At 40.0% G+C, this 13,874-nt stretch overlaps 1 protein-coding gene across 1 annotated transcript in view; it reads right to left on the reverse strand.

The window, feature by feature from the left end:
* Positions 1–13,081, reverse strand: part of LOC111234839 (partitioning defective 6 homolog alpha-like) — a 32,200-nt gene extending 19,119 nt beyond the window's left edge. Inside the window, exons 1-2 of the mRNA XM_022763027.1 lie at positions 12,792–13,081; positions 4,386–4,608 (exon numbers count right to left, since the gene is read on the reverse strand). Coding sequence (XP_022618748.1) covers positions 4,386–4,608; positions 12,792–12,908 — 340 coding nt within the window. The 5' untranslated portion in view covers positions 12,909–13,081. The remainder of the gene's footprint in view (positions 1–4,385; positions 4,609–12,791) is intronic.
* Positions 13,082–13,874: the final 793 nt, after the last annotated feature.

A 13,874-nucleotide genomic window follows, 5' to 3' on the forward strand; every position in this document is an offset into this window, starting at 1 on the left:
ACACAGTCTGACTCCTGAAACAACAGGACGTACAGTTTTTGAACTGTCGGCCGTAAGTAACCTATTTTCTTAAACTCGCTCTATTTTCCACATTTTTGACTCTAGTAACATGAAAACCACACAGGCATGTGCAGGAAGCTCTTGTAGCACTGAAGGTGTTTGAGAGGTGCACTGATCTAAACTCTCACTAAGGTCGGTGTCAGAGGAAGGGACACTGACAGCATCACCATGGCAACCAGCTACACAAAGCTGATGAACATGCTCGTTAACTTCTTTGATCTCTGTGATGTTTAGAAACACAACCAAACAATCTCTCTCTCTCTCACTCACACATATATTGACAGAAACACACATTGACAGACACACACACACACACTGACTGACAGGCACACACGCATGCATGGACATGCACGCACGCACACACGCACACACACACAGAGAGGCAGTGAGTGGAGCTGGTATGATTGATGAAGTCTTTTAGAGTAAGATAATCCCACTCAGTAGCAAATGGCTCACAACACCAGATGGGCCGCTATCACTTTCACTTTCTCTCTTTCTCTCTCTCTCTCTCTCTCTCTCTCTCTCTCTCTCTCTCTCTGTCTCTCTCTCAGTCCATTTTACCCGTTTTGTTTAACAAAAGATATAGTTTGATATTCTCCTAATCACATTAATGACACAACTGCTCATTTCAATGGTAAATAATGGATCAATTACTACAGTTACAGTAAACTAGAGTTATTCACTAACAAACCTGAACCATGAATGTTCTGCTGTGCTGAAGGGTTGTAGAGCTTTCAGCACATATTTGTTCATTGCTCTGTGACCTTCATTAACCCTGCCCTCAACACCAACTGTAGTGTAGCTGTAGAAACATAAACCATTATGAAACTTCTGACCAGTCTTGTAATAAATGAAACAACAGAGAGGATGGTGTGGGTCCAGGCAGTCTCAGTTTAAGATGAACAGGTAAAGATAATTTGGCTCATTACGAGGGTTGTTATAATGTCATTTTACTTTTGTATAGTGAAAGTGATTTGACAATGAGTATCAGCTACTACTGCAGCAGATAACAGCCTCTTTCCTTCTATGAAAACTTAACGTTAATGGAAATCTTCGTCATTTAGTTTCATAGGTCTATATGTGCAATTGCTTACCACTAATGAGTGGAGAGTGGTGTTGCCACAGTAGCTGATACCAAACAATTCTCAGACAGAACCATACAGGTGTAGAGCTGCTAGAGCCACTGGAACGATACTCCACTAAGTGATGAAGTAAAATATCCGCAGGTCACAGAATCCAGTTGAAATTTAAAAAGTTTTAAACACTTGAAGATTGGATCATCACTAAATTGTTTGTCATGCAAGAGAGCTAATAAAAACAAATGAAGATGTCATATTGATATTTAAGGTGTATCAACTGATTTCCAAATGTCAGTCATGCATTGAGCAACATTCAAGAAAACATTCCACCTTAAAAGTGTTTGGTAGCTGCTGGTAGCCTCTGAGCTGATCAGTGAATTATATGGTTCATTAGTAAACACGCATGACCGAGTCAGTCTGTTACACTGGGACAGCTGGTGCTCCTGGAAATGAAAGCTAGCTTAGCTACATTTTAACAGCCTACTCTGTTAGCTTAGCTTGATCTCTGCCTGCATTGCAGCTTTTCCTTTGAATGGATGTTTCCAATGTGGCTTCACTTGCTCGACACAAGTCAGTAAATGAAATCAGTGAAAACACAAACTACTTGTGTTGATTCACCTGCTGCTTAATGCTACGCTAACTACGACCTGCTACATCCAAGGTATGGTCTAATATTACTGAGCTGGATGTTCGTCTGATGCTGCGTCATATTATCAACATGATCAAACTGCTCATAAAGTCAGTCTAACATCTGATCAAATAGCACTGCACCTCTGGAGAGAACTCAGTGTAATAAATACTCACGCTGCTGTCTCATCGTTTCGATATCAGACAGCGCCAGGATGTTTTATTTTGAGATGCTCATTCACAGCCGTTGTGCTGCTGTGGTCGCCCATTCAAATTTTTACAAACTGTGCAGAGCACCAGGTTTGACAGGTTGGGCATAAAGTCTCATTTTCAACATGTCCAGGTGTGTGAGACACCATGATGAGCGGGGATGAATATAAACCGTGTGACACATCAACGCTTTCCATGCAAATCAACATATTTACATGATGGATTACATCAACATCGTTGTTTCTTTGTGGTCTGGTATCATCATGCTTTGCGGTCTGGTATTAAAGGAGTTGGAGACCACTGACTGAATGTGCTGTATCATTTCATAATATGTGAATCATGTCTTTTGAGATGATTTACAACTGTACAATATGAAAAATGAATGTATTTTACTGCTAAAGGCTAATGTTAGCTGGCTCTGTGAGTTGGTGCAAAAAATTTATAAAGAATATTAATGAGTTCTGTGGCACATGAGGGATGTTTCAGAAACAAAATAAACTCCTCTTCCTGTCTTCCATCCTGTGTACATCCATCCATCCATCCATCTCTCTGCATGCTTAGTTCCTCCATTATGGATTATGGGACTCATTATTGTATACAACACTACTGCATTGTTGTGTCCCAGAGCACCTTCTCTTGCTGTGTCTCTGCATAATTCATGATGTAATGACGCTTATCTAGTGCTTAGCAAGCCACAATTGTTGTTCAGAATCACAGACAGATGCTAGTTTAATCAGATTAACTGAGTGGTCTGGGAGAGAGAAGAGAGGAAGGAGAGGAAGGAGAGAGAGGAGAGGGGACAGTGGAAAGAGAGAGAGAAGAAAGGAAGGGGAGAGAAGAGAGGAAGGGATGCTGGGACAGGAAAATACAGGATAAGCAAGATAAAATCAACATATACTGTACACCTGTGTTTAACACGCTGTCTAGCAGGAGCTTGATTTGATCTTATTCAGAAGTAAAATCTCTAACATACTAAAACCCACACTGCATCAGGAATAATGTCGTAATTTAATCTCCACTGTACTTGAGAAGCTCGCCTGCCCCTCATTAGAAAGGATTGGGCCATGAGTTGGCTCAGCCAGGAATCTACTCACTCAATCACTTTATTTTTTTTCAAGTGCAGCCCTGTTTATTCACCATCTCCACGTGACTGTGGAGACTCGAACAGGATTCATGCAGCAGTGTGATCTCTCCTGGTCTGAGGAGGCTCAGGCTACATCAACACATGATATCATGGTGATGATACAATCTGTTCCAATTCAGCTTTCTTTTTTTTTTTATATATACATTCCTCGCTATAGAAAATGTGTGTGTGTGTGTGTGTGTGTGTGTGTGTGTAGATCTATGCATCAAAACATCATTAACCTCTGTGCCTATGGAGGACCAGGAAGTAATAAAGCATTTTCTTAATTTCATATTTTAATAGCCATCTTGGCAGTGTCTGACTCCGCCCCTAACTCCCAGCTAATCCAAAAATGTGTGAGGTGATACAGTCTGTGTTTATAAATAACAATTTCTGAGTGGGAAATGGTGTGCACATGGTTTCTGTGTGTATGTATCATATATTCATCATGGCCCCTGAACTGTTCTGTAACCATGGACCACCATAAAACATCACATGTATCCTCTATTCAAGTACACAGGTTTCTGTTATAGATAGATTACTGTGTGTCATATACAGTATACTTTAACATGAATGTAAAACGAACAAAAGATTTTTCTTGAAGTGATGATAAAGTATTGCACCATGAACCCACACTGTCAACCAGCACAGCCCACTGTGGAAGAAAACACAGTGTGGTTGATTTTCTGTTACTACAATCAATCCACTGGTTTCTGTGTGTCCTGTCACATACCTTAACAAAACTCTGGAACTCTTGGACAGTTGCCAAGAAAGAAAAATGTTTAAAAGGAAGTCTCAGCATCTACAGTTCTGTGATGAAGACCATGTAATATGTTCAAAAGCCTTGGTTCAAGTGAATAAGTGGACCTTTAGTTAAGACTGTGTTGCTGTTTCTGAACTCAAGAGTAAAATCCTGACGTCATCCAGGTCTGTGCAAGTGACAGTGTGTGTGTTTCCTCTCTCTCTAATGAAGGAGACAGAACAAAATATCCACACACTCCACCAAGAGAGAACTGTGTGAACACAGCAGGGAGAGCATCATCAGGTGCTGCTGTGTATGAAGAATAAACCATGTTTGATGTGGAGAACAAACAGCCTCCCTGCAGCTGTGCACAGCCTCTGGCTCACACACACACACACACACACACACACACACACACACACACACACACCAGCAGAAACAAGGACAGTAAACAGGCTCTGTTTTCATGTCATACGTGTTAGTGGTGAACAGAGTTAGTTGCAGGGCTTCAGAATGTCGCTCAGTCAGTCCCGTTTCCTCTTACCTTTCTTGGTGATGATAATGCGGAGCAGTGGATTGGCCGACGACACGGCTTTGTGGAAGTTGTCGTCATTGTTGATTGGAAGGAGGTCTCCATGGACATCGGCGTATCCCAGCAGCACGTCGATGCCGGGGATGTGGTGGATGGTCTGGAGGAGGCGGTAGAACTCCTGGAAGCCACCGGGGCCATTCCTCTTCAAGGCGAAGCGACGGTACTCTGCCTCAAACTGCAGGAGATGAACAACACAATCATCAGCTGAGGGCTGCTGCCACCACTAACATACAGAGACATACAGTCATGTGACATGGCAGTAATGTGATGTACTCTGTCTCCACATGATCTGTTATAGAACAGGAAGTTCCTCTTTGTAGATTATCTCCCTGTTTTCTCACCTCCACCTCTCCAGACATGTGAAGGTGAGAGCTCATCAAGTTATGATGATGGGGAAATGTATGAATATGAACATGCCTGTCACTCAAATAGGTGGTGTCCTGCTGGTTTATGGTCACACTGGGACAACTTGAAAGTTGAAGTCATTCAAAATGGTTCAAAATGACTACTTCATGTTGATACATTATATTGTTATGTAATATAATAATGTAAATTAAAGTATTATAACGTGTTTAGAATTTTATATTATGTAAATAATACATACTATTCTGTCATTACACCACCACACTATGATCATTTTATTCTACACTATTTTATATTATATCTTATTACATTTTATAACATCGTATTAGCAATTTTTTTATTAAATTGACAGGATATCATATAAATTATTATTATTATTTCAATTATTTTATTTTATTACATTCTCCATGTGATTATATTTCTATTCAATTTTAAACATTTAATTTACAACATGAATGTTGTAAATTAAATTAAATGATGGACACATACCATACACATCCTATTCTTTTCATTTACATGTCTGTCAATTATATGTTCCTTTTGTGTCGCACTTGTTTTTGTTACACAAAGAATGAAGAACAAAAAAAAAGAAAGTTGAAGTCATACATTTTTGTTGTTTCAATGCCAGAAGTGTTTTTACAGAACATTATGATGTCACAGTGAAGTCGACCTTTGACCTTTTGGATATATAATGTCATCACTTCACTTTATCCTTATAGACATTGGAGCTAAATTGTCATAATTAGTGTATGAATTTTTGAGTTATAGCCAAAAACATGGTTGTCATGTATGTCACACGGACATTTGACCTTTAACCACCAAATTCTAATCAGTTTGTCCTTGAGTCCAAGTGACTTATTTGTGCTAAATTTGAATAAAATCCATGAAAACCATGAGATGAAAGAACCAGTGAATGAGATCACGGCTCTCGGCAGATATCTGATGCTTTCAGTACTTGACACTTTTCGACAAGCTGCTCTGGTTTAGTTCCTGCACCAGGACTCTTCTGTCTACTCAGAGTCAATAACAGATTATCATGTGTATCAAGCTGCTGAGCTTATGCAAGAACATGTTTGTCTTTTAAGAAAAAGAAAAGTGCGTGCTTTACTGAAGCATGGAGTTTCAGAGGCTGTTGAGCCTCACATTCCCACAGAGGAGACGTCTTCACACCATGAAACATCTTCACTGGGAGATAAATACATGATTAGTCTATTAAAGAGTTTTATTTCCTCCTCTATAATTTCACTGAGGTCAGTCAGCCTCCATTAGCAGATGGAAGATAACATCCAGGTGGCTGTAACTATGCAAATGTCTTACAAAGCACTGATTCTACCTACTGTACTTTTTATGTTTTTACCACCATGCCGTACTCACTGTGGTGAGCTTCAACATTTTCCAGGAGGTTTTCAGTGAAACAGGAAGTAAGTGAACCTGCTCACACACAGTGACACCAGGGCCTGAAGCATGCTGCTGCCACAGCCCTCATTTCTAACATTTTAAAAGTATTTCCTCTTGACACATGATCATTTGCTCCACAGCTACACTGTGAGTGTAGCAGGGTTACAGGTTTGAGTCACTGAGAGCTGCTGGTAAAAGCAGGGTGTAAGAGATATACTACAGTGCACACCAGTAATTAAACACTGGGGATACTAGAGCTAAATGGTTTATTGCAGGGTTATGTAATGATGTAAATGGATTATCAAGACTGTTGCCTAAACTCAGTGTTGGTCTGCGTCACTGTGCAGAGTAAATGGAGCCATGCTACAATGGATCAGCAGCAACCTGTGTAATTCAGATTATGATGAAATCCACCAATCAGCTTATTGTGGATATGAATCACCACTGTGATTGGCTGCTGGTCAATTCTTTATTAACATTAAAATGTAAACAGTCACATGACAGGCACTGTCCTTACACTTCAGGAAGTTGTGGAAAAACAATGTGGTAAAAACTGTTGCCACAGATAAACTTAGATTGAGCAGGACGATGGTGCGGCTCTAATGTTTCCAACATGGTAAAGGAGCAGCACTCGCACTAGAATAGTCTTCATATCTAATATGGAGCAAACAACGAACACGTTTCAGCTATAAGTATCATCAGCGTAACAAACAGTGGTAAAACAGACAATTATATATATACTGAAGAGTTTTGAGCCATCTGTACACATCTTGTGTTTTGGGACATCCCTGGGCATGGATATTCTCTAGTGTTGTCTTTTCTCTGTGTATGCAATTTGAAACATTGTGTATGCTTCTTGGATATTGTATGGTTTTTATTGTAAGTTGTGCTCACTGTTTCTTATTGTGCAGCAGTGAGAGGGTGAGGAACAGGAGAAAAAAACATTATGTATATATATATATATAGTCTTTTTTTTCTCTTGTTTCTTACGGTGATGATGCCTATACCTAAAACGTGTTTGTTGTCTGCCCCAAATTAAATATCAAGACTATTCAAATGAGAGTGTTGGCATTTCCTTTACCTTGTTGATTCTACTACGACCGTGCACCTGATGCAGTTTCCTACTCAAAATTTGGAGTCGTGTGCTGCCACTGTTTTTCTCTTTTCCAAAATATTTCCTTCAGCCACCTGAGAAACAGGATTACTCTTGAATGAAAATATTACAGTTTACGGGTCTGAAAAAGACTCACAAATAAACCTGAGCCAGACAGACAGGGAGGCTGCAGCAGCTGGTGCAGGTGGAGATACTGACGGAGCAACTGATGTCTCACTACAACTCTGAGCTAAATACAGCCTGCAGTGATTTCACACTTGTGTTGTTCACACATTATTCATCAGCTCTGCTGTTATAAAGATGAATCATTGATAATTATTGATAATTACTGCTCTATTTGTGTGCAAATTGTGTAAACATATTTATATAAATATATGTGAGTATATGAAGTCTGTCTGTGTCTGAGGCAGAACATGTTATAAAAGCCTCAGTGAATTTGCTCCACATTGACACTTTGTTATATTACTTACAATACAAGTACAAATAATTTACTGATGAACCATGAAACTGATGACAGTTTAACACACCATCTTCATAAACACCAACACACATAGACTAACACACGACACCACACAATGAGGAATGAGCATGGAACACATGATTTTTGCACTATTAGTAAAAATGGAATGATTATAACAATAATATAATTATATATTTAATATAAAACATACACACAGCTTCCTGCAGTGTTTTCCACTGCCCTTAGTGGGCTTGAAGTTGTTTGTATAACATCATGTTCTAGTATTAGTGTATCTGTTCTATGTTATTTTACATATTAATGTAAACATATATGTAAGTGATGCTGTTTGTTCTAAATCTCACCAGTCAAATTCACAACATAGAATAACATCAGCAGAGATGTTCTCATGATGTCTGATCCATCAGGGGATATTTTAATGGATCAGTATTGGCGGATATAAACCTGATCAAACAGTGTGTGTATTCTGACTGTATTCTGTCCTCCTGAGCCTGGTACAGCTGCAGCACTGCTCTGCTTACAGATACTGAGAGTGTGTATATAAAAACTTATCTGGGGATCAGCTGTGTAAGAGACAGAGTTCAGACTGTGAGTTGGCAAAATACAGGGATTTCACTTTGTCAACACTGTTTCTGATAAAGAAGCAGAACCGTCAAGTGACTAACATGACATGAAAGAGACAGCGTGAGACAGAAAGAGAGAGAAAAGCAGAGACAAACATTAGCAGGTCAGTTCAGACAATCATCTAAGAGAGACAATAACAGACAGAACGTCAAAGAAGTGACTGTGTATTGGCACATCAGTGTTTCCCACAGATCTGAAATATTCTTGTGGTAGTGACTTATTTCATATTCCTCAGTGACATATTACCTCTTACCACACTGGGACCTGCTGCTTCTGCCTCTCCCTCAGCTGTCTCATTACCTGCAGCAGGTTCACTCACCATGGACTGGAATCGAAATGGACTTATCCATTCAATATCCACCGTGTCCACGTCTTCTAACATAATTCAATGGGTCTCACTCTTTCTCTCTTTCTGTTTGTCTTTGCGAGTTAGCAGAACAAAGAGGTACAGGGGAGCAAGTAGAGAATAGTTAATGAATCGCAAATAACATCGTTCTGACAGATTAAAGAACATGCAACTAAAATGTCAAAACTAGCCAGCAAATATAGGCTTACATTAATATAATAATATACCTGGGCATACGGTGGCCCTGCAATGCAACTTAAGAAAACACATGGAAACAGACAAAACACAAACAAATTCAGAAAACATCTCCATCAATTTGACGATAGGTGGGCTGCAAATACTCACAACAAAACGGAAGTCTTACTGTCGTTATCGGAATTAAAGCAAATATAACTTAAAAAGAAAAAAAGTGATGAACCTGGCTGTGATGTACTTGTTCAATGTCCAATTGTGACTTTTGAAGTTAAAAAACAAGTGCGTCCCAGCTGGGTTCATCACTGTTTAGTGTCCCCGGAAACACTGCCATTGTGTTGTGAGTATTTGCAGCACGTGTTGTCAAATTAATGAAGTCGTTTGTGTTTTGTCTTCTTTTAATTCAAAAGATTTCTAAAAACTGCCATAGCGTTGCTGTAGAGGATTAAACAGCTGTATGTAAACACAGACCTTCATCACATTTGTCTGAAACTAACCTGTGATGTCTCTGAAAGAGAAGGAGTCAGGGGGTCAGGAGGGACTGCCACCCTGTTACCAGCTCTAGTTTAAATATGTGCTGCAGCTGTAACGTGGTTTTTATTTTTAAAATATTAATATTTCTTAACTCAACTATTTTACTTTGCTTCATTTAAAGTCTAGATTGTTACTGAGTAAAAACAAAGTCAGATGATGAAGTTATGATGAACAAATGAAGAGTCCAATCAGCAACAACTACTGCATTGCCTAGCAATATATAATTTGGCCTGAGTTGGTTGTTGAGTAGTTGAGTCGGCTGTAGCCGCTGTGGAGTTTATGTTGTTTATACATCGCTGCTTTTTCTGCTGCTTTTTATTCTGCTGTTGATTTCTATAAGAAGCAACAGCTGTTTGATTTATGTAGCTGTTTCCTGGTGTTTCTATTATTTTGTCCCATTTATAGAAGGTAGGCTTAACAACAGAAACACCTCTCTGTATAATGTAACACAGCTCAACAGCTCCACACACTACGTCCTCCACAATGATCACATGATTGAATCAACACTTCTCTACAACAATTAATAATATTAAAATCACAGAACTGTGGTATTAGACTGCATCAGTTTTAGCTAGGTGTTCCTGATAAACTGCCAACTGAGTCTTTATTAGTAATTGTCTGTTGAATGCACAGACTGCAAAGAGCCTACCCATAATCCTCAGCAGTAAAGGACTGAAAGCTCAAAAGCGTCACAAACCTAGGGAACCAATCCTGTCAACTTGTAGGGACGGGGGGTGGGGCTAAATAAACCTGAAACCTTGTCAGCACAGAGAGAGAGAGAGTTAGCATTAGCACAACCACTAACACTGTGTCAGCCACTGCCAGTTACAAGCTAACAAACAACATAAACAAATAAAAGATGCTAACTGCACTAACCATTCTGATCCGTCTGCTAGTCTCTGGTTCTGGTCTCAACAGACTCCTCCTCTGAGTCTGGGTCTGACTGAGGCTCAAACATGTGGCTGAGTCTCTCTGATGTTTCCTCCTCTAACCATCTTGATACTCTCTGCTCCTTCACCTGTCCACCTGGAGACAGCAAGTGGTGGGCAGGGATCAAGGCCTGATCCAGGTTTCTCAATCAGGAAGTAAGAGAAGATGAGCTTCAGCTTTTATGTGTGAAAACCATGTTCAACTAAATATGAATCATAGTAGAGGATTTTTACAGCGTTTAAAACATGTGTAGAGGAACTTAAAAAAGAACTGTTTATGTACAGTATATCCAGCAGTCTTGCTGTTGTTACCAGCGGTCATAGTTCAGTCTATTTGTTCTTTAGAATGTCTGCAACAGCAGATGATCTGTCCACAGCAGGACTAAAATACAATTTCAAAGGGTGAAGTGAACCTGGAGCTTTGTGCTCACAATGTACAGGGTAAGCGACTTGAAGTGAACTGAACTGAGAGGTCGTCTCAGTTCACTTCAGATGGGTTAGAGTGTTTACAAAAAATGCTGATGTGTTGTTTTTGAGTGCTGACAGGGACAAAGTGTTAAAAAACACCCTAAAAGTGAGTTTGTCAATGTGACACAGAGGCAGCAAAGGTTTGTTGTAGAACTGAAAGACAAGATTATTTTCACTCCTGGTTGATCTGTCCATTTGTTTGTTTTTCAATTAATTATCTAATTTAATCTGTAAAATGTCATGAAATTGTGAAAAATTGTCCATTTGGAAATTCCTCTGGATTCACTAGAGCTCCTGAAATACGCTGCTTTTAAAAAATGTTAGTTTGAGCCAGCTGAAGGTGCTGTACATGCACATGTGTAACATGATCAGGATGGTACCACGGCCATCTGATTCAGAGCAGGAAACCCCTGTTGCTGTTGTTGCTGCTCTGAGTGCCCTACATTATGACAGAGTATTAGGGCCACATTGAGGAAAAAAAGGAATCTGAAAGTTTGAGAATAAAGTCATAATATTTTTTAAAGAAAGTCATGACATGAGAATAAAGTCATAATATTAAGAGAATTAAAAATTTAAAAAGTCGAGAGAAAAAAAAACATAATTTTTTTAATATTACATCAACCAATCAAACAGGTGAAAGGACAGTCAGTGTCAGCCAGAGCTGCTTCTGGCAGCTGCTGTTTGTCTGTCTAATAATAGAATAGACTCAGTTTCTTCACAATGTCCTGATGCTGATGCTGATGCTGATGAGCGAAAAGATAAAGTATTTCCTTATTTGTGAAACCTAAAGTAGAACTTCACAGGATGCTTCACATTCCTCATTTTAAAGCTCCTGATATTTCCCCTCTAAAACAACAAGCAACCTAAAATGATCACTATTCTCATTATATTATAACTTTATTGTTGTAAAACTACAACTTTATTCTTGTAATATTATGATTTTATTCTCGAAATTTAAGATTTTTTTCCCTCAATGTGGCCCTAATCCTCTGTCATACTACACAGACTCAGGCCAGAGTATAAATATATACAGGGGGACATGACAGATGACACATGGACACAAAGCCTCAACTTTATCTGCAGCAATCAACCCATGATAATACAATTAATATACAAACTGAGAATAGATTCAAATAAAGATTCCCAGTTACTGATTGCATGTTCTATTTTCCTGCAGTGATTTAAGTGTATACATTTATATCATAAGAAGATTAAAACTCCTCTGAAGTTAGTTGAATGTTATGGTTGTAGATTATTGTTCAAAGTTACAAATGCTAGCTCTATTTCCTCCACTATCATACACAGTAACATCAGTGAAGGCAGTTACTCCAGTAGTGTACTAAAGCATTTTTCTAGTCTACTGAAGTACTTCTACTCCGCCACATTCAGTGACATGCACTGCACTGTTTACTGCACTACATGTATTTAACTGCGAGGCTATAATGTGGTGCTAACATGGACACAGCTGCACTGACAGGCTGCCACACTGCAGTCCTACAGTAACACAACCCGAAGAGATGAACCTGGACCTACAGACAAAGAGGCACTGACATACACAGACTGCGGAGGTTTAACAGCAGAGTCGGTGTTAGACACGGAGACGGGGGGCGGGATGAATGCGGAATTGAAGGGACGACAGTAGGAGCAGGCTCGGGTCTGGTTTCCTACTCACGGGGTCGGCTACAGCAGACGCACCCAGGCCGCTTGTCAGCAACAACAACCACGGAGCATATCCTCTGAATCACCGGTGAAACGTAGCCTAGCTGCCGGTGCGTAGGGAGCGACACCGCGTCTGTCATCTGACCGACAGCAGAGGGTTTATGTCGGTGTCGCCACCGGTGAACAAGACCCCGTATCCCCTCATTACCACTAACGTGAACGGTCACATCCCCATCACCCCACCACCACTCACTTTGCTCTTGACCTCCACCACGCTCTCGGTGAGTTTTAACGGGGTCCGGTACTGCTGCTGCCTGGACATCCTGCTCCCCGGTTGGCTGCTCGGCTGAGGCACTGCGGATAAAACCATCCACCGGAATTATGCTCGGTATTCCCTTCTCTGTCCGCGGGAAAAAGAGAAACAGGTGCTGAGAGCTGTGTTTAAATTTTCCGTTCTCCGTCGAAAACACTGCTCGCGCCTGTGTTTGTGTGTCTCGTGCCGTCCTGTGTTGTCACGCGCTTACGACGCGAATACAAAACAACACCGCGTCCGCGACAGGTGGAGTCCGGTAAATCCAGTAAGGGATGTGAGGTGCCAGTGAAACCCGTCCTCCTCCTGCTCCTCCAGCCTGACGAGACTGGAGGACACAGTGGAGGGGGTGGGACATGACGCCGGAGCAGCACCACCGCACACCACCACTACTGTACAGTCATAACACTGATATTGGATGGGATTAAAGTAACAGACAGGAAGTGTAATAATAAGCATATTTGCCAATTTTTTCGAAGAAAGAATAAAACTGTACCTTGAGGCAAGAGGCTTTTCTGGAGATCTAAAATTGAAAACGTAAATTGGAGAAGGGCTTGGCTTTTTACCTTACAACCTAAATAGGCTACTACATGTCAAACAAGGCTGAGGAAGTTCATCTTAAAATATATACCCTGATAGCTTTCATATTGCCTAATTTTCAGACATTCCCCTTGTACCTTTTGTAAATATGATTTAGAAACAATTTCTCACATATTTTTTGAGTGTGAAATATATATCTCGAGTCTCACCTCTTTTGAAGCTGCTAACTGCCTTCAACCTTCAAGATATTATTTTTTATTATGATCATCCAAATGATCTTGAATATCTACTTAACCTCATAATTCCAAATGCAAAATTCTTTAACCACAAACAGAAATTTGCCAACTCCTATATTTTCACCTTTTCTCCTAGAATTGAGTTCTCTACTCGTCACTTAGTTTATTACCAAAAAAAGAAGAAGCTTTTGGAAAATTGTTGAAACGTTTTCCTTGTTACAACAGAGCACTGCCATGGATTTTAATATTG

The sequence above is a fragment of the Seriola dumerili genome, unplaced genomic scaffold (genome assembly GCF_002260705.1).
Source record: "Seriola dumerili isolate Sdu_G_001 unplaced genomic scaffold, Sdu_1.0 BDQW01000465.1, whole genome shotgun sequence".
NCBI lineage: Eukaryota > Metazoa > Chordata > Actinopteri > Carangiformes > Carangidae > Seriola > Seriola dumerili.